Source organism: Gastrolobium bilobum, unplaced genomic scaffold (assembly GCF_033153095.1).
Source record: "Gastrolobium bilobum isolate Gb01-03AN ecotype WA unplaced genomic scaffold, APGP_CSIRO_Gbil_v1 utg7613, whole genome shotgun sequence".
NCBI classification, from domain to species: domain Eukaryota; kingdom Viridiplantae; phylum Streptophyta; class Magnoliopsida; order Fabales; family Fabaceae; genus Gastrolobium; species Gastrolobium bilobum.
The window spans coordinates 54,109-79,434 of NW_026898007.1; the positions used below are offsets into that span (position 1 = coordinate 54,109).

At 35.7% G+C, this 25,326-nt stretch overlaps 1 protein-coding gene across 2 annotated transcripts; it reads left to right on the plus strand.

Moving 5' to 3' along the window:
* Positions 1-2,675: 2,675 nt before the first annotated feature.
* On the plus strand, positions 2,676-24,786 carry LOC133312157 (sister chromatid cohesion protein SCC2). 2 transcript variants are annotated; one of them, XM_061513314.1, is made up of 28 exons: positions 2,676-3,117; positions 3,847-3,956; positions 4,352-4,488; positions 4,562-4,652; positions 4,807-5,063; positions 7,158-7,265; positions 7,491-7,602; positions 7,886-7,982; positions 8,097-8,283; positions 8,390-8,821; positions 8,917-9,434; positions 9,513-9,723; positions 9,819-9,869; positions 9,977-10,135; positions 10,305-10,472; positions 11,146-11,445; positions 11,530-11,682; positions 19,570-19,739; positions 19,951-20,059; positions 21,609-21,770; positions 21,849-21,953; positions 22,019-22,252; positions 22,650-22,783; positions 22,861-23,151; positions 23,228-23,657; positions 23,865-23,957; positions 24,084-24,209; positions 24,321-24,786. In XM_061513314.1, exons 1-28 carry the CDS (start codon positions 2,867-2,869, stop codon positions 24,537-24,539), a joined length of 5,415 nt encoding a protein of 1,804 aa, XP_061369298.1. In that variant the 5' UTR covers positions 2,676-2,866; the 3' UTR covers positions 24,540-24,786. The 2 variants fall into 2 exon arrangements, with proteins under 2 accessions (XP_061369298.1, XP_061369299.1); XM_061513315.1 differs by having other exon boundaries at positions 3,010-3,117; positions 4,344-4,488.
* Positions 24,787-25,326: the final 540 nt, after the last annotated feature.

Genomic DNA, 25,326 nt, shown 5'->3' on the forward strand with positions numbered 1-25,326 from the left:
AAAATGCATATAAATGGGAGGACTCATGAACCCAACATCTTAAGATTTTGAGTTATGACATGATATCGAACCCACTTGATATAGTTAATGTAGCTTAGTCAATTGATAGTGATTTCCTGCTCCTCTGGACTCACATGTAGGGCTGTGCGTGGGTCATGTCGGGTCAGGTTTTTGTCAGACTCGACCAAACTTGGTTTTTATAGGTCCGGTATTTTGACCCGACCCGCTTTAATTTGATCCAAGTCAGGTCTGACTTGGTTTGGATTTTGTTGAACTAGTTCATAACTGGATCGGATCTGACCTGACTTGGTTTCTGAAGTGGGTCTGACTTGGTTTCTGAAGTGGGTCAAATCTGACCTGACCCGTTTTTGACTTGGTTTCCTCACAAAATTTCATCGAAATTTCTACATTGCAAATGACGAGAATTTCGTCACAAAATTATTTTTTCGTCGGAATACTTTTTGTCGAAAAGCATCGAAATTTTTTCTCTAAAGAAAATGTTTACAAAAATAAATTTTCTATCGAAATTTAGTTTCCGTCAAAAGTTTTGACGAAAATGATTTCTTCCATCAAATGTTTTAAACGAAAAAAAAATTCTATCAAAAATTTTGATGCAACGTTTTTCGTTCAAAATTTCGATGGGAATGTGTTCTGACGATAATTTCTACGGTAATTGTTTCGAGAAAAATGTTTCATTCGAAACTTTCAACGAAATTTAGATTCTCTAAAGAATTTTGACAGAATATTTTTTCCGTCAAAATTTTTTATCGAATTTTTTTTTTACAGAAATATGTTCCGTAGAAATTTTGATGGAAATATTTTTTATCAAAAAACTTGACGAAAATATTTAGTTGAAAATTTTCGATGGAAATGTGTTTTACTAAAAATTTCGACGAATTTTTTTTTTTGTCAAAAAGTTTAACGAAAATTTTTCCGTTGAAAACTTTCGCCGAAATTTGAAATCTATAAAGAATTTTGATGAAATTTTTTTCCGTGAAATTTTTTTGATGGAAATGTGTTTCGTCCAAATTTTCGATGGAAATTGTTTTGAGGAAAATGTTTCTTTCGAAACTTTCGACGAAATTTAGATTCTCTAAAGAATTTTGACAGAATATTTTTTTGTCAAAATTTTTATCGAAATATTTTTTGTCAAAAATTTTTACGAAATTATTTTACAGAAATGTGTTCCGTTGAAAATTTTGATGGAAATATTTTTTATCAAAAAACATGACAAAATATTTAATCGAAAATTTTTTATAGAAATGTGTTTCGCTAAAAATTTTGACGAATTTTTTTTTATCAAAAAGTTTAATGAAAATGTTTCCGTCGAAAACTTTCGCCGAAATTCGAATTCTGTAAAGAATTTTGATGAAATTTTTTTTCTGTCAAAAAATTTCGATGGAAATATGTTTCGGCGTAATTTTTGATGAATATATTTTTTTGTTAAATATTTTGTCGAAATTTAGATTCTGTAAAAAATTTTGACAAAAAAAATATTCCGTCAAATTTTTTTAGAGAAATATTTTTAGTCACAAATTTTGATGAAAATAGTTTTCGTCAAAAAATTTTGCGAACATTTTGTATGGAAATATTTTTCGTAAAAAATTTTGACGTAATTGTTTTACGTTAAAACTTATCTTTTAATGTAACTGTGATTTTTTTTTTTTTCACATAATGGGTATGAGTCAAGTTTTGGGTCAATGAGTCAATATTAAAACAAGTCAGGTCTAAAACTGACCCAAATAAAAGTGGGTCAGTATTTAAACCAATTCAAAAAATGTAGGTATTTATGGGTCAGGTCAAGGGCAGAGCAGAACAAGTGAACCCGTTTTTTTGCACACCTCTACTCCCATGTAACTATTGTCAGTGATAGGCCTCTGTGGTTTGCCATGGATGGTATAACAATTTGGAATTGAAAATTCATAGTCTCGTCATTAATTCTAATTATAGCAAGAAAAAAAATGAAGATGAAGTGCTTTCTAGTATAATATTCCTAAATTGAAGGTAATATATGGTTTTGGTTCGGGTACGAGGAAGAAGTTGCTTGTATTAATTTTAACTAATGTAGTTAATAAAAAGATTAAGTAATTTTCAAAATACGAATTAATTTGACTACTTACACTAAACATTGTTTTTACCGTCTCTTTACCAGGGATTTAAAATTTTAATCTTGGAATCCGTCCTGAATCGGACTAGTCGCGAAACAATTAACTGATCGGAACATCTCAAAAAAAAAAAAAGAGTAATTAATTATTATTGTTTGTCGTTGATATAAACATCAACAACTATAATTTAAGGTCCCCAACATGCAAGGTAAAGACTGTATCCAACAAAAAATTAACCAGGAGTTTAATTATGGATCTTAATCATCTAATCAAAGAGTTAATTATATACTAATTAATGCAATACAATAATGAATATCTCGTTTAAACTATACTAATACTAATAATAATTTCTTTCTTAAACAATTAAGGCGAACTCATTTTTTTGTGGGTACATCAAAGGGGCTAAAGCCCTTGCGAACTCATTTTTTCCGTGAACTTTGGCTTACGAAACAATCTAAGCACAAAGAATGAGGGGTATATCGGTAGTTTAACCATTGGACTCTGTTCTTACACACATAAAAACCAAATCCACTTAGAAACCTTTTTCCCTTATGAATCTCGAAACATTTTCCGAAACGCACTCTTTTCCCCGCCATTCGCTTCCAATTTCTTTTCCCAATCTATCCCTCTAGGGCTCTTACTCTCTCACACACACTCAACTTTCTAATTTCTTCACATAAACCCTAATTCCCTTCAATTCGCCCTCAGATTTCCCCATTTTGACGCGTTCTGCATCTTCATGCTCTTCCGGTGACCAATTCATGAATTTTCCAGTCACTTCCGGCGCCGTCACGGCGGTGGCGTCCTCCGGCCACCGCGGCATCAGCTTGTCGAACACCGTCCACTCTGATGTTGCTTCGTGCTTGCCGTTGCCGTCGCTTCCGGTGTTCTGCGGTGCTTCCGATCAGGACCTCCGCCTCTTTGACGCGCCGATGCATTTGAACGGCGTCGACGTGCTCGCGCAGTCCAGTAAGATCGCCGAGCTACTCCGGCACACCGATGTGTCTTACTTGTAAGCTTCTACTTCGGTTTTTGCTCGACATTCTGAGATTTTAGTAACTAGGAAGCTGAATTAGTAGAGAAAAGCAAAATTAGGTTCGATTTTCGTTGGTGTTTATTATTAGTTTTTACGTGCAATTGAAATTTGTGGTTGTGACCTGAAGTTAGAAGCATTTGAATTTCCCTGTGATTTACTGTTGCCGTATGTGATGAGGTGTGACTTTTGGTGCTGGTATGAATTTTGCTGCGACTTATGTAGTTGACTGTGTTCTTATTTATAGCTATATATATATATATATTTTTTTTTTTTTTTTAAATAAATTTAGATTGCCTGTTCATGAGGAAGTTTGAAGGTTTAGGTCACCCGCAGATTAGTGTTGGACTTACAAATATTGGATGCTAGTACAATAGGTGCTATATGGTTTAATACTATAGTTTGTGAAAACTGTATTTTTTTTTAATTTTATTTTTAAAAATTTCACGAGAGAGATTTTGATTGAGAAAAGATATAACTACTTTATGACTCAGTTCACACTAATGCGCATAGAATATTATTCCCTGTGTTGATTTACTATAAATAAAACGCCATTCATTCCAACTGTTTCCATATATCCAAATTTTTGGCGCCTCTGTAAAGGGATACGTATTGATGTCGTCATCTTCATCAATGTTGTTTATGTCGTTACTATTATTACTGTTACAATTGAATTTAATACAATTTTATATATTTTGTCGTATATAGGAATTTAAGAGATGATGCCAGGAGTGTTCCGCATACCTATGTTGAGCCTTTAGAACTCCATGATGAAGTTCTTAGGTGCAATCCCGAAGCATTCAAATGCAGCGCTGCAGGTAAACAGAGTACTTGGTTTCTGCCCTAAATATCACCTTTGTGGATTTATTTCAAATCTCTTAGGGCTGTAGCTTCTCATTGGGCTACAATTATCTGACAGTTATTGAGGGTGACTTTTGCACTCAGAAATTTGGCCAGGATAAGATTTTTTACAAAGAGAAACTGTCATACTTAAAGTTTGATTTCATGCTGACAAATTACTGTCAGTTATAACTTCGAAGAGGTTTAGTGTGACTTGCTGGTTTGGTAAAACTCGAACTTGGGTTTGTCAAACTTTATAATTCTATTTACCTTTTCCACATACAGGTTTTGTTTTCCTTGGATCTTATTGCTTTTTGTTAAATAATTTAATGGTGCTCTGCTTATTGTTTATTGTATTGGTCAAGTTTCTCAGGTCCTGTCAAGGAGCAGATCTCTGGCATTGCTTTACCTGATAAGAACACCTTTGAATCAAGTTTTCCTGTCCCAAGTCACACTCAAAAAGACTATAACGTGACCCATAGTCGCCAGCTTGATAATTTTTCCACAAATGTATGCATGTGTTTGATATACACAGTTGATGATTAGATATTTTCATTTGCTTATATCCCAAATGATTTGGCAGGACATTTCTACATTGTCTTCTAAAAAATCAAAAGTCAAGAAGAGAGGTGGCGATGTAATATCTGTTGATCTCGATCCTGCTGAGCTTCAAGGTTGGTATGGCTGGTTACTACTATCCTACTTCTCAACAATTTTATTTGTTCTGTCTCTGTATCTCTCTCAATGTATGTGTGTGCGCTTGCGTGCGCATATGGCACAAACACTTGCTTTAACATATGTAATAACTTGTATTTATAATCTTTTTAGATGCCAACATTGGAAGATTTTGTGAGTTTTTGGAGGACTTGTGCAGCAAAGCTGAATTTAATAGTGATGATCGAGATGAAGCAGAATGGTTGCCATTGCCTCTTTCAGATCTTAGATTGCTTGTTAATGAAATAATGTCTATACGTGAGAAGAAACTTCTGCATTTGGTTCCCGTAGAAATCCTTGTTAGATTACTAAAAGTTCTAGATCATCAGATACATAGAGCAGAAGGCATGTCAATTGAGGATTGTGATAACGTAAGTTCACCTTTCAATTCTTTTTTTGTATTAGTCTATGCTGAGGTTTTAGGCTTGTTTTGATTTAATTGCCTTTAAATACGACGACCTCAATTTTTCTAATAAAGTTTATTAAAAACTGACTTGTATTGGGTACTAAACAGGAATTTAATATCAAAGTAGCTTTAGTACATAGATCCATTTGACTATGGTAGTATGTTTTCTCTTCAATGAGGAATATTAGTCATATAATTCAAAATTTCTAACTTTTTGGTCTGACAAATCTGTTCTGCCTTTTTTTAACAATAGCCAAAATTCAGAGCGGTCATTTTGGTCTGTTAAATTAAAATATTTGTTTTTAAATTTTTGAAAATTTATTTAGTTTTTTATTTTTATATTTCCTTTGTTCTTCTAATCTGCTCCTTCTACTTTCTCCCTTTTGTCTTGCTTTCTAATCTATTGATAACTCTGAGTTGAATTTTTACTTAGGCTTCTTTCCCCATCTTCATGTGTCTACATTGCCTTGTTATAAGCTGTTCACATTCATGAACAAACCTATTCATAATATTTAAGCTCAGAGTCTTCATACATTATGCTATTTTTTATTTTATTTTCAAGACTTTGTTTCTTATCATCGTTCCTGAATTAATTTGAAATACGCGTAACTATAAACTGTAATTGACAGCTGTCTGATTGTTATATTTTTTTATAGAACAAGAAATATTGTTTGAGAGAAAGTCATGAAATCACAATTCAAATCGTGAATCGCTAAGCTACTTTTTTAATTGTATTGAATTGTAAGATTCAGAGACAATGAAAAGCTTGAAATATATTATATAAATAATGGATGATACACAATGCAATTATTTTAAATTAGGAACTAGAAATTGACAAAATAACTTAGCCATAAGTCTCAAAAATTAAAATCGTAAGTCATAAATCATAACTGAATCACATAAAGTGATTGCATGAAGCCTATTCAAAATAACGAAAACATAGTAATGATGTCCCCAAGTAAGGTGCATATAGAGTGAGTGAGTGACTTTGTAAAGCCTCTATTTCAAAAGAATGAAAATATAGCAATGGAATAGCCAAATAGGATGTATAGAGTGAGTTAATGTGTGAAGCCTGTATTTCAGAAGAATGGAAACAAAGATATGGAATAATCAAATGGGGTGAATTCATTGGTGTTCCTTTAGTTCCTTTTGATGAAATTATTTGACTTTTCAATTTCTTTTATGAAAATTGATGTAAGAAAAAAAATGAACGAACCGTTGAATCGTGTGATTGGCATTGGTGATGCTGAATCACATTGATTCATGCATGTATCGTACGATTTAAAGCCATCTCCGATTTATCATATAATATGAATTGCTAGCTTGGCAAATCGTAACAAATTGTAAGATCCGAATGGTGAATCATGCGATTTCTGTAAGCATTGGAAAATAACAAGTAGAAAAGGGGACCAAATATCCTCCATAGTGAATACAGTAGAAAGGAAAATATTAACAACAATAACAAATGCATCAGTGCGATCAAATTCTCCAACCCTCCCTATGTCTGATGGGGAGTTTCCCTTGAGGAGATATGGTCAGAGCACCAAAGAGAAACCACTGAAACTAATTTATCCTTAATAGTGGTAAGGAGAACAAAGCACCCTGGAATTTGTTACCATTTCACTCCAACCAAAGTGCACCAAAGCTCCAGAAACAGACACCACTAGGGCAAGGTTTTTCACTTCTTGCTTCTTGCAAATTTTGTCAACAAGAATGGCTCTAAACCCGACTCACCCAAGATGGTTTGATCATGTGAGGAGAAGATCAACAGAGGCTTCAAGTGAGAAAGTGGATCAAAAGGAAGATATTTTGATTAAAGAGGTTGGGGAAGTCTGAAAAAAAACTTAAGGAGAAACCATTAAAAGGCCTTGCAGTTGATGGATTTATTGAAAATTGGCTTTTCATAGAGCCCAGTGGCGTGTTTGATCCATGTAGTTGACCCCGCCTAGTTGTATTAAGGCTTGGTTGTTGTTGTTGTTTAGAGTTTAAATCACAATTTACATAGTGAATTCATTCTTGATTTTGTTGTTGTTATAACTGTTATAATTGTGTGTTTCAGTCAGATTCAGAATTAATCTCATCTGTCTTAATTGCGTTGGAGTCCATTCATGCTGCGCTGGCGGTGATGGCTCATACTGAGATGCCAAAACAACTTTATAAAGAAGAGGTGTGTACTTTATGCTAGTTTAAAACTATTATTATTATTATGAATAACAAGAACTTCATTAGAACCTGTCTTGGCGCAAAGATACAAATAACATCTCCCTCAGCAGGAGAAAAGTATTGTTATATATGTATGAAATCAGTGATTTACCTTGCCATGACATGCATGGACTGTTACTTTTTTAATAATTATAATCTGTAATGTCTGAAAGTAATTTTTCCATGTCAGATCATCGAGAGAATTCTGGAGTTTTCCAGGCGTCAAATAATGGATGTGATGTGTGCATGTGATCCATCCTACCGTGCACTACATAGACCTAGTGAAAACACTGCAGTTGAAGGTTAGCCTTTTTAGTCTTTGTGTTGAATAGAACATTTTTTCCTTTCATAATTTTTCATTTTGGAGGATGGAGATGCTAGATTTTTGTTTTAAATTGCATCTCTGACCGTAGTTTATCTGCAGTTAATGATGCTTTGTAATTTCTTTGAGGGTCACTATGGGGTGATAGAGTTCACAGAAAATATACAATAGGGTCCATTAGGGACTAAAGAAAGGGAGTGAGAGTGAAAAGAAATTATTTCCTCTATGTGGTTTGAAACTGCCAATCTTTATTTGTTTTCCAGTTGATGATTATGAAGAAAATGATGCTGAATTTGGTTCAGCAAGCAAGAAACGGCGTACTAGCAAGACTTCGAAGTTGAAGAAATCAGCATCAAGCAGGTCTGTTTATTATTTTCACTTTAAAAGACCTTTAAGTTGGCTTTGTATGTGTCTTATGTTAGATTTGTTCATATACTTTTCTTATTATTTTCTCTTTGGTCCTTGCTTGATTAGGGTCTCTACTGCTGTGAACACTATTCTTCAGAAGTTGTGTACTGTTCTTGGACTACTCAAGGATTTGTTGTTAATAGAGAGGTTATCAGATAGTTGCGTTCTACAACTTGTAAAAACAAGCATTACAACATTCTTGGTTGATAATATCCAGCTTTTGCAATTGAAGGCAATTGGTTTAGTCAGTGCGGTACTGACACTTTTCTTTTATCTTGAAAACTTTGTGAATGTTAGCTTTCATGCTCATTTAGGCAGCTAACTTTTATAATTGTTATTTTTCCAATATGGTGGTACAGATATTCTATTTATACACACACCATCGCACTTATGTGATAGATGAAATGCTTCAGCTTCTTTGGAAATTACCATATTCAAAACGAGCTTTAAGAGCTTATCACATACGCGAGGAAGAACAAAGGCAGATCCAGATGGTTACTGCTTTGCTGATTCAGTTAATTCATTGTAGTGCTAACCTTCCTGATGCTTTAAGACAAGCATCGAGCGGTAATGCTGTATTAGAAGTCTCGGTTGATGTTGGTTATCCAACTAAATGCAATGAGGCCGCAACAGAAGCCTGTTGTCTATTTTGGAGCCGTGTGCTTCAGCGACTTGCAAGTGTGAAGACTCAGGATGCTTCTGAGTTGAAATCCATAATAGAGAATCTTGTTACAGATTTACTGACAACTCTAAATTTACCTGAATATCCTGCTTCAGGTCCTATTCTAGAGGTAGCTTTTGTGTTCATGCAGGCATCTCCATGTTTGTGTATGTATTATTATTTTGGTAAATTATCAGATTAGTTTACCGCTGAGAGTTGTTTCAGGTTCTGTGTGTCCTACTACTTCAGAACGCTGGGCTGCAATCTAAGGATATCTCTGCACGCTCCATGGCGATTGATATTCTTGGTACAATTGCTGCAAGGCTGAAGCGTGATGCTGTTATTTGTAGCCGGGAAAAGTTCTGGATAGTTCAATTTTTATTTAGTCAGGATTCTACTTCTAAGCATTATCCAAAAGATACGTGTTGTGTCTGTTTGGGTGGAAGGGTAGAAAACTTGTTCATATGTCACAGCTGCCAGAGACTTTTTCATACTGATTGCCTGGGCATTAAAGAACATGAAGTTTCCAGCCGGAACTCGTACTGTCAGACATGCATCTGTTGTAAGCAACTGCTTGTATTACAATCATATTGCAGTTCCCAGCGCAAGGATGATGTCAGAAAGAATCGCAATGCATCTAAAGATGATTCTGATGTTTCTAAGCATGAAATTGTTCAACAGTTGCTTTTAAATTACCTTCAAGATGTCACCTCCACTGATGACCTGCATCTTTTCATTTGCTGGTTTGTAGTCATGACAGATCTTCTAATTGACAATTTAGTTATGTTTATGCAAAGGTAATGCATGTGTATGATGTGTAGGTTTTATCTCTGCATGTGGTACAAAGATGATCCAAATTGTCAGCAGAAGTCCATTTACTACCTTGCTAGAATGAAATCAAGAATCATAGTACGGGATTCTGGTACTGTGTCTTCTATGTTGACAAGGGATTCAATCAAAAAGATTACTTTAGCTTTGTGCCAAAACAGTTCACTTTCTCGAGGGTTTGATAAGATTCTTCACATGCTTCTGGTCAGTTTATATTCTCCCTTTCCCTGATGTGTAAAAAAGAAATAAATTACACTTCACTGTTTTTTCTTATGATTTTTTTTTTTTTATGATTATAGGCAAGCTTGATGGAGAACTCTCCAGTTATTAGGGCCAAGGCTTTACGAGCAGTAAGTTTAAAATATTTTTGAGTTTTTGCTTTCTAATGAAAATGGGATGCTTATAATAGTTTCTTTATACAAAATTAATTCTGTCTCTCATTTAATATAATGAGCAGGTTAGTATCATTGTAGAGGCTGATCCAGAGGTATTGGGTGATAAACGAGTACAATTAGCGGTCGAAGGAAGGTTTTGTGACTCTGCGATATCTGTTAGAGAAGCAGCATTGGAACTTGTTGGTAGGCATATTGCTTCACATCCAGATGTGGGTTTTAAGGTATGTGTCAATGAATCTTTCCTTAATGATCAGAAACAAAACTGGTCATGCCTTATAAACTTCGTAGTTGTTATGGAGATGCTTTAAAGCTCGTAGCTTGTATTGGTTTCACTTTCACCAAAATTGGGTTATGAATTGTTAAAACATATTTCTCGAATATTTGTTGTAGTATTTTGAGAAGATTGCGGAGAGAATCAAAGATACTGGAGTCAGTGTTCGAAAACGAGCCATAAAAATTATTCGAGATATGTGCAGTTCAAATGCCAACTTCTCTGGGTTTACAAGAGCTTGCACGGAGATAATTTCACGTGTTAGTGATGATGAATCAAGTATCCAGGTATTTTAAAATTACTGCTTGAACCTTTAAGATATGTCACTAAGAGCCTGTTTGGCACCTCTCTTTTTTAAGTTAAAAGTTAAAAATAAGAGCTTTAAAAATAAAGCTACAAGTTGTTTTTTGATTATACAAAAATTTTAGCTTAAAAACTATTCATTTAAAAAAAAACACATTAAAAAAAAGCTGATACAACTTAAAAAAATCTCCTCTTAGGAGCTTTTGGGTTTTTTTTTCATTATAAAAAAAGCTCTTTTTATTATAAGAGCTTTTTTAAAATCCTATTTGGCCTAGCTTCTACTTATAAGGAGAAGAGAAGCTAAAAAAAAGACCTCCCAAACAGGCACTAAGTATTTTAAATACTTTCTACCTAGCTGTCAACAATTATAATTTATGCCACTAAGTGTAGCATGATGTGTTTATGTCTTTGGAGATTAACATGCTTTCTCTCCAACATGGTCTTATTTTAGAGCATTGGTGATGATATGTAATATTTATGGCTTCATTTTTACTCTTTATATTGTAAAGTTTCATTGTGCCATGTAAATTATTAGTCATTGGAGGTAAACGTCTACTTATTTTATGCTAAGCCCTGTGATAGGATCTTTTATTTATTTATCAATGTCCTCACCCTCTTCGGAGTTAATGTTCTCCCTACTATGCTTCTGTTTTATAGGACCTTGTTTGCAAAACATTTTTTGAGTTCTGGTTTGAGGAGCCTTCTGGTTCACAAGCTCAGGTCTTCGGAGATGGTAGTACTGTTCCACTTGAGGTAGCTAAGAAAACGGATCAAATTGTTGAAATGTTGAGAAGAATGCCCAATAATCAACTTCTTGTAACTGTAATAAAGCGCAACTTGTCGCTTGATTTTTTGCCGCAATCTGCAAAAGCCATTGGGGTCAACCCAGTGTCCCTTGCAGCAGTGCGTAAGCGTTGTGAGTTGATGTGCAAATGTTTGCTGGAGAAGATATTGCAGGTACACTAGTTTTTTGTTCATGCATGTAACTTTTATGCTTGGCTACATTGATATGAAATTGACACAGTTTATGTTCACGATCAGGTTGAGGAAGTGAACAGCGATGAAGTTGAAGCACATGCACTTCCATATGTGCTTGTCTTGCATGCATTTTGTCTTGTGGATCCAACTCTCTGTGCTCCATCCTCTAACCCTTCCCAATTTGTTGTTACTTTGCAGCCATATCTGAAGACTCAGGTTATAACTATCATCTTAAGTTTTATATATTGGTTTACTCTAGTATTACTATGAATTGTATATGTGTACGGTGTCATTATTTCTCTTGTATTTCTTTAATTAGTGCTGGGTATATAGTGGCTGGCAAATTTAAATTGCTAAGCATTGCGGTGTCCTGTCCTTGTTGGGGTGGTTGTTTCAGACTTTGACTGGGCTGTGGGGCTGATACGTATACTCCATCCCCTATAACCAATTCTGGTTATGCATATATACTAATTATTTGTACATATTATAATTGTTCTCAAATTAATGAAAAAAAACTAGTATATGCCACTGAAAATTCACCTATATTTTCAACTTTATGTTTCCTCCATAATTGTTTTTTTAATTATGTATTGTTTTGTAATTATTTTTTAATACATACTAATCTAACTTTATTTTTAATATATTTATTTATTGTGTCTAAGATAATGTTTCTTTTCATTATGAAATTTTATTTTGACACCAGCATTTTGTAAAATAACATTAAAAATGATCAAACAACCACGAGAAGAAACCTTATGACCTTAAAATTCTGAAGGCTATCTCAAGTTTGGAAAATTTATTACTTTAGTTTGTTTGATATTTACAATATATTGTGCCCAACAGCCCAAGTGTGGAAAAGAAAGTGTTCGATTTGTTCACATAAAAATGATAAGAATAATAAGAAAATCTAGCTTTTTGTTGATATGCCTGAAGTCAAACAGTGATGCAACTTTTCATCAAGGCAAACAAAGAAAAGAATAGAAAGATTAAATTCAGATTGTGCACAATAGCTAGGGGTGTTCATGGATTAGCAGTTTTGGACCCAACCCACTCATGAAAGCAGTGGGTTGGGTTTTGATTTTTTGTTTTCCCCTTCAACCTGACTTGCACATGTGCAGATTGGGTTGAACATAAAAAATAAAATAGCTTGCTAAAATATTTTTCGAAATCCATTGCATATGACATAGTGTGATGGAGTCTAAACACGTCATAGCCAATAACAATATAAAGCATTCTTTACATTAATCAAAGTCTCAATCCTAATGCCAACAAGCTTGTAGCTTAATTGGCACTGACCCCAGAGTGTGAGGATGATGTTGGAGGTCACTTATATTTTCCCTTCTCCCCCTCCCGAACTCGTGCGCACACAAACCCCTTTTTCCATGCCTAGGGTGCTTTGAAAACCAAAAAAAGTCTCAATCAATTCAAGCACATTTCCTAACAAATAGGGCAATAACTATAAGTCAGTAGATGATTCTTAAATTTTTTGGTGGAGTTGCATACCATTTGTCAGAGTTAGAGCACTTCCAATTTGAGAACCATCAATGCTATTAGTCAAATTCCCTTTCATAGATAAAAAGATCATTTTATTTCCCTATAAACCTTGGTTGAAGATGGTGTCCGGTCTCAATGATTAAGGTTGAGTGTGTCAAAACCCACAACTCAACTCAAGCCTGGTTGTTTGTTAATTTCAGACCCATCCCAGCCCATTGATCAAACCTTCCCACCATTTTTGGGTTGTTTTAGTTTGTTCGTGCTGGTTAATGGATCAACCTAAGCATGGGATTGAAGTATTAGATTTGTTGTAAAAAATGATAAGAATACTAAGAAAGTCTATTAGTCATAACATTGATGCAAATTTCCATAAACGCAAACAAAAGAAAAACAAGAAAGAAAAAGAATGGATTTAGGAGAAAAGCACAATTTTCGTGGTAGAGAAAGGAAAATTCCAATGCACAAAGGCTCTCCTTTACTTTGCGATGGTAGGACTGAGGGTTAATGATATGTAGTCTTACCCTTGTAATTTTGCAAAGAGATTGTTTCCTAGACTTGAACTTGTAATCTTCCGGTCAAAAACTGTAAAGAACCAATTCAACTCAAAAGTTTAAGATATTGAGTAAGGCTATATTAATGATTTTATATATCATATCTCTAACACGCCCCCTCACATGAGAGTCCATTGGGCTTAAAGGGTGGATGATGCATCAGGCCCAGTCTACCTATGCTCAGAAACTCCACAAGAATTAATTAAATATTAATTAAATGGGGGGCGGTGAGGATCGAACCATGACACCGAGACTCTGATACCATAAAAGAATTAATTCAATCCAAAAGTTTAAGCTATTGAGTGAGGTTACATTAATGATTTTATATATCTCTAACACTCAGCTTGAGAGGGAGTGTTGTAAATAATAATATTTTATTTTTGTTGAGAAACAAGAGATGAAAGGAACATTGATATAAATTTGTGTTGTGTTAAACTACACAACATTGATTCTATTATATAACAAACCAAATGAAAAATACAAAGAGATACACACGATGTGAGACTTCTACACCACTATTCTAACACTATTCATAACACTTCCCTTCAAGTTGGAGCATAAAGATCGTGTGCTACAAGCTTGAAGAACAAAGACCGACATAACATCAAAATAAATCTTCTCTTGAATGAAGAAACAAAATCAACAGTGTGCTAACATGGTGTCGGGAGAAACATTGACGAAACGATGCCGGGATGGACATCGACTAAGACATCTGTGCTGGAATGATCATCAGCAACTTGGACGGTGCCAGAATGAACTTCGGCAGAAACAACTGAGCTGTTGGAATTATCATCAACAACATGGATGGTGCTCCCCCTCAAGATGGAGGGACACTCCATTTCGGGAAGAAAGAAGACTAAAATGAAGTTTCAAGGAACATAAGTCGGAGAAATCGGTAGCACAACAAATCAACTGGAATGACCATCAGTATGAAGAGTTGGTAGCATTGGATGACCACGCCGGACGTTGGCAAAGACAATTGAAAAGATCCCTCTCAAGCATTTCGTCAAACAGTTGGCGAGCAACACTGGAAGGAAGACGATGATGAAAATGGCCAGAATATAAGCCAAGCCAATTGCAAACACAACAAACACTTAATAGCACCAAACACAACAAACAGTTAATTGGGTGCTGCGAACAGACCGACAGAAGATGACAAAAAAGATAGCAGCGTCGGAGCTTTGCCGGAAAACATCAACGAGGTCGAACAACAGCAGCTGGTTTGATGAACAAATTCGACTGAAAAACAGGTCTGACGAATGGGGGCGGACTTCCTCGCGAACAATTGACAGTGCACGAACAGATTTGGAACCGGCAGGGAGCAACGACGACGATTTGCAACTGGGTCAGACGCGAACGGTGGAAAACATCAAACGCGAATAGCAAATGTGAACGGTGGAGACTTTAAGAAGGTGGGTGGCCCAAACGATCTCCGTTGAACGAAATAAAGGCCAATCTGGAAAGAGGCAAATGGGTAACCTTGTCTGCCCTTGGTTGACGGTGAACAGGCGTTGTAAATGTCGCATGTGCTGGAGGAAGGTGGCGTGTTGCAGCCACGCGTAGAGACTGAAGTGGCGCGTGAGGACTCCAATGATGGTGGGGCTGGCAACGTTGAGTAGTTCGGCTCCTTTTGAGTCCGTTGACATACTTGTTGATTAGAACGGTCACTGGAAAACTTTTCTGGTGGAGGACGACGGTGGCTGACTGTGGCCGGTGATGCCGGAAATTGACGATGGCAGCGGAAATCCTTCATGAAGGGTGATATCTCTCTATTACCATATTAAAATTTTGGAAAAGAGAAATAAGGGAAGGCGGATTAGGATTTCTCTCGTTAGGCTCTTGATATCATGTAGAGAAACAAGAGATGAAAGGAACATTGAAATAAATTCGTGTTGTGATAAACTACACAACGTTGGTTCTATTATATAACAAACCAAATGAAAAATACAAAGAGATACACACGATGTGAGACTTCTATCCACTATTCTAACACTATTCATAACAGTTTTAAATAGGGAGTGGTATTCTAGAATCTTCTTTGGGCTTAGCCTATTCAGTCATTTAGTCTTTTTAAATAGAGAGCTCTTGTACAGTTGTAATACAAATTTTTTTCATATAATACAATCCTACTTTTCAAGTTGGTATCAGAGCTCTCGATCATAAAGGCTCTGCTTCCGCAACTGTCGCCTTTAGATCGGAACCCTATTTGTTTGCCTCTAGCCGCCACCGGAAAAAATTTTCGGGGACCTTTTGGACCAAGAGGACCACTGTTTGACTCTGTTTTTCCATATGTATCAATCTACAGACGTTTCCCAGTAACAAAACAACCCAAACAACCCCAAAAAGCTCAGACCGCTTCTGTTTTTTATCGGAACAGTACTATTCTGATGCCTTTTCAACTCCGATCTGCCTTGGACCACCTCGGTTGGACTCACCTTGGCTCCCTAGTTCCAGATCTGCTCTTACTTCCTTGATCAGACACTTTTCCAGCAATGGATCTTTGATCTCGTCATAAAAATCGGATCTCTTTGGCCACTACGCCTCCTTATACAGGCGCCGATTATACTGGACCCGTGACTGACCGACCGACCGACGGTCTACTTCAGGCTATTGTATGTTTCTCTAAGGAAATTTAGTAACATGGAGAAGTAAAAAGCAAAATGTGGTTGTTAGGTCAAGTGCAAAGGCAGAATTTCGGGCCATGGCTCAAGGTATCTGAATTATTATGGCTGAAAATCATTCTTGATGATCTCAAGGTGAGATGTGAAGGATCTATGAAGTTACTCTGTGATTATAAGTCAGCTATCTGTATAGCCCACAATCCTCAACACGATCGAACCAAGCATATTGAGATTGACCGCCACTTCATCAAAGAGAAACTAGAAGTGGACTGATCACTACTCCATATATTCTTTCTGGTCGTCAACTAACTGATGTCTTGACTAAGGGTTTCCCTAATGATAGATTTCAAGAACTTACTAGCAAGTTGGGAATGATAAATATCTATTCCTCAGCTTGAGGGGGAGTGTTGTAAATAATAATAGTATTTACAACAAAAAGGATCACAATTTTCGAGGCAGAGAATAAACCAAAAAGGAAATAATAGAAAACCTTTTGATTTGGACCTATGATTGAAATAGCGCCGCTATAGCACTTCAGTTGCGTTGCGGCACCCAACCGCTATTTTTGCACCGCGACACGACGGTTTCCGGTAGCGGTCAGTAGCGGCCGGTTGCGGCGGTGGCGGACGGCAGCTCTTGCGGCGCTATCGCGCCGCTACAAGGAAAGGAAGAGAAGTTACAGACATTCAGGGAGAAAAAGAAACGTAAAAAGCATGGGTGGCAGCATTTTGTAAATTTGAGTATCATTTAAGGGTATAATAGGAAAAGGCCAGAATAAGTAAGGGGTAAAATAGATATTTTATTTAAAAAGCCAGCTTTTTTTTGGGTAACATTATCACCTTCCTTTTCCTTCATTGATTATGCTACCATCTTTTGGGTAATGTGTCCGTGCTTGGTTTGACAAAACTTAATAATGCCACCAAATACATAATTAAAAAAAGGAAATAGTGGGAAGAAGTCAAGAGAAAAAAAGGTTGTAGGTGATGCTGCAGCTACGATTCAGATTCTTGGGAACTGAGTTTTGATAGCTCCTTCTCCTAGTTCACTGCATCATTACCCCTATTCTCCTCTTTCCTATTTTATTTATAATCATAATAACAATAATTTCAAGTCCCATTGTTTTTCTATCCACCAATTCACATTTTAATCAAATATATTTATTTTTAATAATCAAGATTTATATTATATACTTTAAATAAATTATAATTTGCGAAAACCACTAGGGCTAGCCTAGTGGTGTGGGTGTGTGTAATAGGGTGTGTGTGAGTGTGTGGTTGTGTGTTCTATTCCCTGTAACCTACAAAAAATAAATAAATTATAATTTGCATGATCTTCTAATGTAACATAAAAATAATTTGTTACCATAATATATATATATATAATTTAAAAATTTATATTTTATATTAAAATAGAAAATTACAAAATTATTACTGTTGATTTATTCATTAATATTTAGAATTCTCTCACATAAAATAAATCATATTAAATGATATATTAGATAATTGATCTTTTGAAGTAATAAGAATGGCCTTAAAAAAAATGTGTTTGGCTGTATTGTTATTAATTTAGTTACTTTCATTGAATTAATATGTTGATTCCTTTATGTTTCTTGAATCCTTGTTTTGAATGTGTAGTATTATATTTTCCATTCCTCATTTCCTCCTATTTTGGGTGATTTCTTATCTTATAGAATTTATATAGTATTTATATATGTGGTATAATTTATTATTAAGTAAATATGGACTTCACAGTACCGCTATACCGATATATCGTTTTGGGGGTCGGCCACTACTGTCCGCTACCCGCTATTTAAAACTATGATTTGGACAGCTGGTGACAATCTGTCATGAGTAAAAGAACAGAAACAAACAACTAATTTAAAACGGATAAGAAGCAGCAACAGCTAGAAGAATGTGTGCCATGCAGGGCGGAAATAAAAAATTTGAGCTAGAGTAGTTTTACTTGAATTAGAGCAAGGGACTGCCATGTTGCATTGGATGCAGTCCTCCTTTTTATCAAGAGTCTCAAGACCAGAATGTGTGCCATGCAGGGCGGAAAAAAAAAATTTGAGCTAGAGTAGTTTTACTTGAATTGGAGGAAGGGACTGCCATGTTGCATTGGATGCAGTCCTCCTTTTTGTCAAGAGTCTCAAGACCATGAGGTGTCTCCATATTGGGAGTGGGGCGAAATTCCCAATTAGGTGTTAGCTTGGCCTTAGACACAAGATACTTCTAGAGGGTTACAAGCAGTCCGCCCACATGGAGTTAAGTTTGCCAAGTGAGCCACACCTTGTGGTTAGAGACAGTTCAAAAAGATATTGGTTTCCTTATAAATTTAGAATTTAGAATTTAGAATTTATAATATGATTGGTTTCCTTATTTTGATATTATGTTTGTTATGTAAATATAATCTATTAATTGAATTACCGTATCAGTCAATTACAATTTTTTAGGGTTTTGATATGGGTAAAAAGATATGTTGTGGCAGGGTGCTGGGCTGGGACAGGTCACTAAAACCCACCCCCTTCCCCTGATTGCCACATTTAAGACTTCCAATAGGTATGCTACATCTACTATATAAACTATCTCTTGTATGTTTATAACTGATGTATGCAAGGTAGCCAAAACACGATCTTCCTAGTGAGTTCGCACGATTGTAGGATCTTCCTAGTCAAAATCCCAACATGTTTGGTTGGGATCGAGTGTACAGATGATCTCTCCCATTCTAAAAAACCCCTTTTCGAAACACCCATGTCCACCCAACTGAAAAACCCGACTTGTACCCGGTTTTAAATGCCCATTTCGTTTAGATGGCTTTCTTTCTGAAGCCCTTTGCATCTCCATTGTGCTGCTGCCGACCTTCCTGTTTCGAGTTTCAAGTTGCAACATTCTGGTTCAAACTTTGATGGGTTCTGCGCCTTGCTTCTTGTTGTTTTGGCTGATCAGCCACCACTGATTCATTCTATTTTGCTTCATGCTTGGTTCTTTTGTGATGCAGCCTGCTCTACGAAGGTGTTCTGTACTTATATGCCATTCAGCTGTTCTATTCTTTGTGTTGTGTGTACTACTGCTAGTAGTGATTTGAAGGTTATTTTTCTTATTTGTGTTATTTTATATAAATGTGTGTGTTTGAATGTAATTTTATTTCTTAGGTAGATTCTTACAATCTGTGTTACTATCAACACGATTTATGCGTTTCCCTCTCTCTTCGATCCTAGGTTGGATCTTGATTTTGACTTCCTTGGATGCATGCTCAACCAAAATCCTATTATGAAATTTTGTTTCTGCTTCAGTTTTGATCTATTTATTATTAATTGTGTATTTTAAAGTTTCTGACATTTAATTTTATTCCTCTCCTTATATATTTTATTGGCCTACAAGAAAATATAATGTACAAATGACAAAAGTGCTCAGTATCTTATTTTTGCTTGTTTTCAGGTTGACAATCGCATGGTTGCACAGCTACTTGAGAGTATAATATTTATAATTGATGCTGTGTTGCCCTTGCTTCGGAAGTTACCTCCGAGTATTGTTGAGGAACTTGAGCAAGATTTGAAACATATGATTGTCCGGCATTCATTCTTGACAGTTGTCCATGCTTGTATCAAGTACCTACGATTTCTCACCATTTTTTTCTTCAGTTAGCTGTGTTCTTTTACTTTTGTAATGCCTCAGCCTGGAATTAACCAGCTGATATATTTGTGTGATGTGAAATTCTCTAATTTTTCCAGCCTGGAAAATCCCCCTTCCCCCCCTAAAAGAAGAGAGTTGGCCTGCCCGTTCACCTACTTATAGGTCTTATTACTTTTCTCTTAATAGGTGCCTCTGCTCTTTGAGTAAGATGGCAGGAAAAGGGGCTGCTGTAGTTGAGCATCTTATTCAGGTCTTCTTCAAACATTTGGAAGCCCAGGCAGTTGATAACAAGCAGGTTTATTTGTCAAATCATGTCAAAATTTGCCTTTACTAGTGTATTTGTTATTGGGATTTATGTGCATGTACTTCATGGCAATATCTTTCAACTTATTAAAAACAAGATTATACGTACTTTATCTAAAAAATTGTGATTTGGAAATCATGCTGTTGCTTTGTATTTCTTTTAGTGGGGAAGGGGGCATTATTATTGGGGTCAGATTGGTTCTAACTTTTTGATGTCTTTGTATGGCCTAATATTAAATAGTATCTTGTTTTTGGCTGGGGGCAGCGCACAGGGATTTTGAATTTCTTTTCAATTTTTTAATAGAAAAATAAATATTATTGTAGAGAAAAGGTGTTCACTAGGAAGAATAGAGTGATGAACAGTGGAGTGACAATAGGAAGTGAGTCCGTTACATAGTTTATTCTAGAATGTCCAGCTGGCAGCCTTTGAGTGGAGAGAAGGGTATAATGCTGTTATTAGGCTGGTTTAAAGCAAGGAAAGGCTGAAAGACAAGGGAGGGGGGAGTATTTGGTGTTATTAGGCAGCACCTTGCTGTAGCCTTAGGAGAGTAGAGTTCTCTCGAACACCGCATATTCCTTTTTATTCCATTCTCAGATTCAATTCCCATACATTTCAGTTTCCTTCTATTTTTTTATCTTTGAATTACCATGTTTTTAATGAGAAAGGAGGAGGAATGAACGTAAGGGTTGATGGGAGAGACTCATGACTGAGTTTGTTAGAATGAAAATCACTCAAATTTCAGAGAATTTTCTCTGTTTTTCTCTCTTTCATTTTCCCTCAGTTTCTATCACTTCTCATCATTTTCTTGCTCGTGCTCAGTTTCTTTCAGTGAGACGCTCTCTTCTTGAGAGACCTTTTCTGAAGATGTAAGTTTAAGATGTTTATGTATTTCTTGGCCTGGGATAATGGTATATGACTTCTAACACATAAATTTGGCTTCACTAGTCGTAAGCAGATTTTGTGTTGATTGCCATGATACTATAAGCGTTGTCTTAAATTGTATTCTAACACGAATTGGATTCAATTTCAGTACTCAACTTTTGTTCCTTAAAATTCCTTGGCTAGAAAGTTTCTAGCATTACGCTACTTGAAGTTTGGGTAATTATGTGTCAAATCAGACTACACGAGGAAGTATATTTATATTAAGGAATTACATGGGCTTGGACCCTGTTTACACAATGTGATACTATAATATAAACAGCTTATACAAATGCATTCTAACAATGCTGAAGGATACATAAAGTAGTCTGATGAGGGAGCCATACGTCTGATGAGTAACTAAATCAATGTCATGGAAACCCGAAACCCCCCATAAAAAAAGCCCATTGTAAAACTCCAATCTCAAATGACTTTTTAACAGGAAACTAAGAAATTTATTTGTTTAAAATGGCAATGGAAAAATTGAATTCTTAAACTACATGGACATGAAGATTATAATATAATCTCATTAATTTATGTATTCAATTTATTTAGCTTTGACATGAAGATTATGAATATATTTTTGTGTCATGGAGTGTGAATAGTTATCTACTATATACAGCAAGTTGGGCGATCTCTCTTCTGTCTTGGGTTGCTTATTCGTTATGGCAACTGTTTGTTAGCAAGCTCCAGTAATAAACTTATTGATGTCAGAAGGAGTATCAGCTTGTTTATAAAGTATCTTTCGGTGGAGGATTTCATCATTAAGGTTCGATCGTTGCAGGTAAGAGCTACTCATTATTTCTGTTCTCATCTTGGTTTAATCTTGGAGTTTGTTAATGTTAGATTGTAACTCTTGTAGGCACTAGGGTTTGTTCTAATTGCTAGGCCTGATTATATGTTGGAAAATGATATTGGAAAGATAGTGGAGGGAACATTATCTTCTACTGCTGATGCTCGCCTTAAGGTAATATATTTCGTCTTGATATATACATTGCTTCTTTGTGGTTACTAAATCATTCTGGTAATCAGATTCAAGCATTGCAAAACATGTTCGAGTATCTTCTTGATGCTGAAAGCAAAATGGAAACAGATAAAGCTGATGATAATGTAGCTGAATACTCAGTTGGAGCTGGGCAGAGTGTACCTGTTGCTGCTGGTGCTGGGGATACAAACATATGCGGGGGCATAGTTCAGTTGTATTGGGATAATATTTTAGGCAGATGTTTGGATTTCAGTGATCAAGTTCGCCAAACAGCCCTGAAGGTTAGAACCTAGCTTCTATTTTGGATCAGATAAGCCAAATGCTAAAAATAGTAAAAATAAAATAAAAAATAAAATAACGAGAACTGAAAACATTTAATAAACAGGGGGGAGAGAGAGAGAGTGTGTGTGTATTGTTTCGGTGGTGGTTGTTTCTATTCCTCCAAATCTTTTCGATTGATATGGGTGAGGGAAAGGGAATGAGAAATTAGGTAGATGCTTTACAAAGGAGTTTATAGGTGAATCTTGCTTGTTAGTTATCAGTCCCTTGGAATGTGAATTAAATCATCTATCTTTCTGATTAGCTTATTTTCTTTGGAAACTTATGCATTCCAGTAAAACCAATGAGGTTTTCTTTTGCTCTTACATATTTATAATAACAGATTTGCTAATAATACAGATTGTCGAAATAGTGCTGCGCCAAGGTCTTGTTCATCCCATCACCTGTGTTCCATACCTTATAGCACTTGAAACAGATCCTCTGGAATCAAATTCAAAGTTGGCTCATCATCTCCTAATGAATATGAATGAGAAGTAATCTCCTAAATATAGTTTTGGATGACTTAGTACTTGTAAACTTGGTTGTATTAGCTAATAAAAGCATCTTTCAGGTACCCTGCATTTTTTGAAAGCCGCTTGGGTGATGGACTTCAGATGTCATTTATGTTCATACAATCTATTTGCGGTAGTTCTGAAAATGTTAACCATAAGATCCAATCTAAGAACCCTGTCTCTGGAAAAGGGAAACCTGAGGTTGCCTCCCTCACTCAAGCAAGACTTGGGGTTTCTCGAATATACAAGCTCATTCGAGGGAATCGGTTATCACGGAACAAATTTATGGCCTCAATTGTACGAAAATTTGATAATCCACGCTGGAACAGATTAGTAATAGCTTTCTTAACGTAAGTACTGTCTGTTTCTATTTTTAGTTTTTTATGTGCGTTCTTGAATGACCATTGACTTGGTTTCTTTTAACAGATACTGCACCGAGGTCCTTGCATTGCTGCCATTCATTTTACCTGATGAGCCACTTTATTTAATCTATGCTATCAATCGAATAGTTCAAGTGAGGGCAGGGCCGCTGGAAGCTAACTTTAAAGCCTGGAGTTCAAGCTTGTTGCGAAGTGAGGGTCATAGTACACCTCAAGGGAATGGAATGTATCAACAGGGGCCAGATGAGCATACACTTACAACCCATGTGATGTCAATGGACTTGAATGGAACATTTCAGCAAAACCTTGATGCTCAGCTCAATATCAATGACATGAGATCAGTGGATTTAAATGGAACATATCACCAACAGCCAGATCATCCTTTATCAAACAATGGTAGCTCAGAAGCAAAGCCGCATGCTACAAGTTTGCCAGATTCTTTTGCCTTCTCAAAAGAAGATCTGGAGAAAATTCAGGTAATTTGGAACATGCAGTGATTATTTTTGCCAATAACGTTGATTTGTTTGAGGAAGAATGGGAAAATTTCTGCTAACGAAAAGCTTTCTACAAGCAAGAAAATGAAATATTTTCCTAGTACTGCCTAAACAGTAGAATATGCACATTTTAATTGTTATTTTTCTGGTCATATGTTCACAGTCGTTTTGTTCCCGATGCTTATGCAGGTTGATTGTTTATCGGCGATTGCATTGCAACTTCTTTTAAAGCTAAAGAGGCACCTAAAAATCATGTATAGTCTCAATGATGCCCGATGTCAGGTAAAGTTACATAATGCATCATCATCACTTAGCTGCATTTAAATACTGTATATCCTTTTGACTAGGATAAGATGAGATAGAAATCTAACTGTCCTCTCTTTGGGGTACGTTCCCATTTTTATTCAGGCTTATTCTCCAAATGAGCCCCCAAAACCTGGAGAGGTCATATCCAGACAGAATATTGCGTTTAACATTAGTGAATGTCAGTTAAGTTTGCCTACAAGTCCGCAAGAATTAATACAAAGATACCAGGTATTTTAGTTTTGAAGTGAATTTATTTTTCTTTCATACGCTTGTAAGCTTGTTGCATCTGATTAGATTGAGGGTTTCTATAGCGCCGTTATTTCTCATTTGTTGCACCAGGAATTTAAGAATGCATTGAAGGAAGACACTATGGACTATACACTTTACACTGCAAATATAAAACGGAAGCGACCTACGCCGAGAAAAGTTCGGAAACCCGTACACATGGCAGGTGGGGACTTCGACGAGGAGGATGACGATGAGGATTGGACCGGTGGAATGCGCAAGATAAATAGTAGTGGCCGCAGGAGTGGCCTTAGAAGCTCTAGGCAATATTGATTTATGTGTAAGTACATGATAGTTAGGCTAACTTGTACATTAAATAGGAAGTAAAAAAAGAATACAGGATAGGATGAAAGCCAACAGAATAGGGGTTAAGGAAACAGGGTGTAGGAAAGCAGGGCCTGGAATACTCCTAGCCGTCTTAGTGGATGTATGATTTTTGTCTGTTTCCGTTTGTAATTTGCTTCATATTATAGTGGCTGCATTCTTTTGTTTATGAAAATTCATCTCAGCGCCATCCAAATATCAGATTTCATTTTATCTTCGTTTTGTTCATATAGAACTTACGTCGTCTATTTAATAAAGCTGTTTGCTATGAAATAAGAGGCCTGTATTGGAAGTAATAAATTAGAAAATCATCTCAATCATTCCCCTATTGAAATTTTCGTAGGTTCAAATATTTTATGATTGGAAGAAATGGTTCTATTTTTGTTGCAGAATTTTTTTTTACCATACTGTCATAAAGGTGAATGGGTCCTTATGAAGAGGAGAAATTTTTTGTGTGGGATTCATTAACTTTTTATGAGTATGGCAGAAAAAAATTTGATATAATTACTTGTAATCACCAACCAGATGGTGGAAAGTGTAGGACGGACAATATTCTAGATGATGAAACAATTTCAACGTCAACCACTTTGGGAGAAAAAAAAACTTGTTTGCAAATCGTTATGACAATTATATTTTGCGGATTTGTATTTATAAGGGATAACAATTATGAGCGAAAATCCGTTTAAATTAAGGGTTTCTATTCTATTATTTAACCACAAAAAATTTTCTACACACA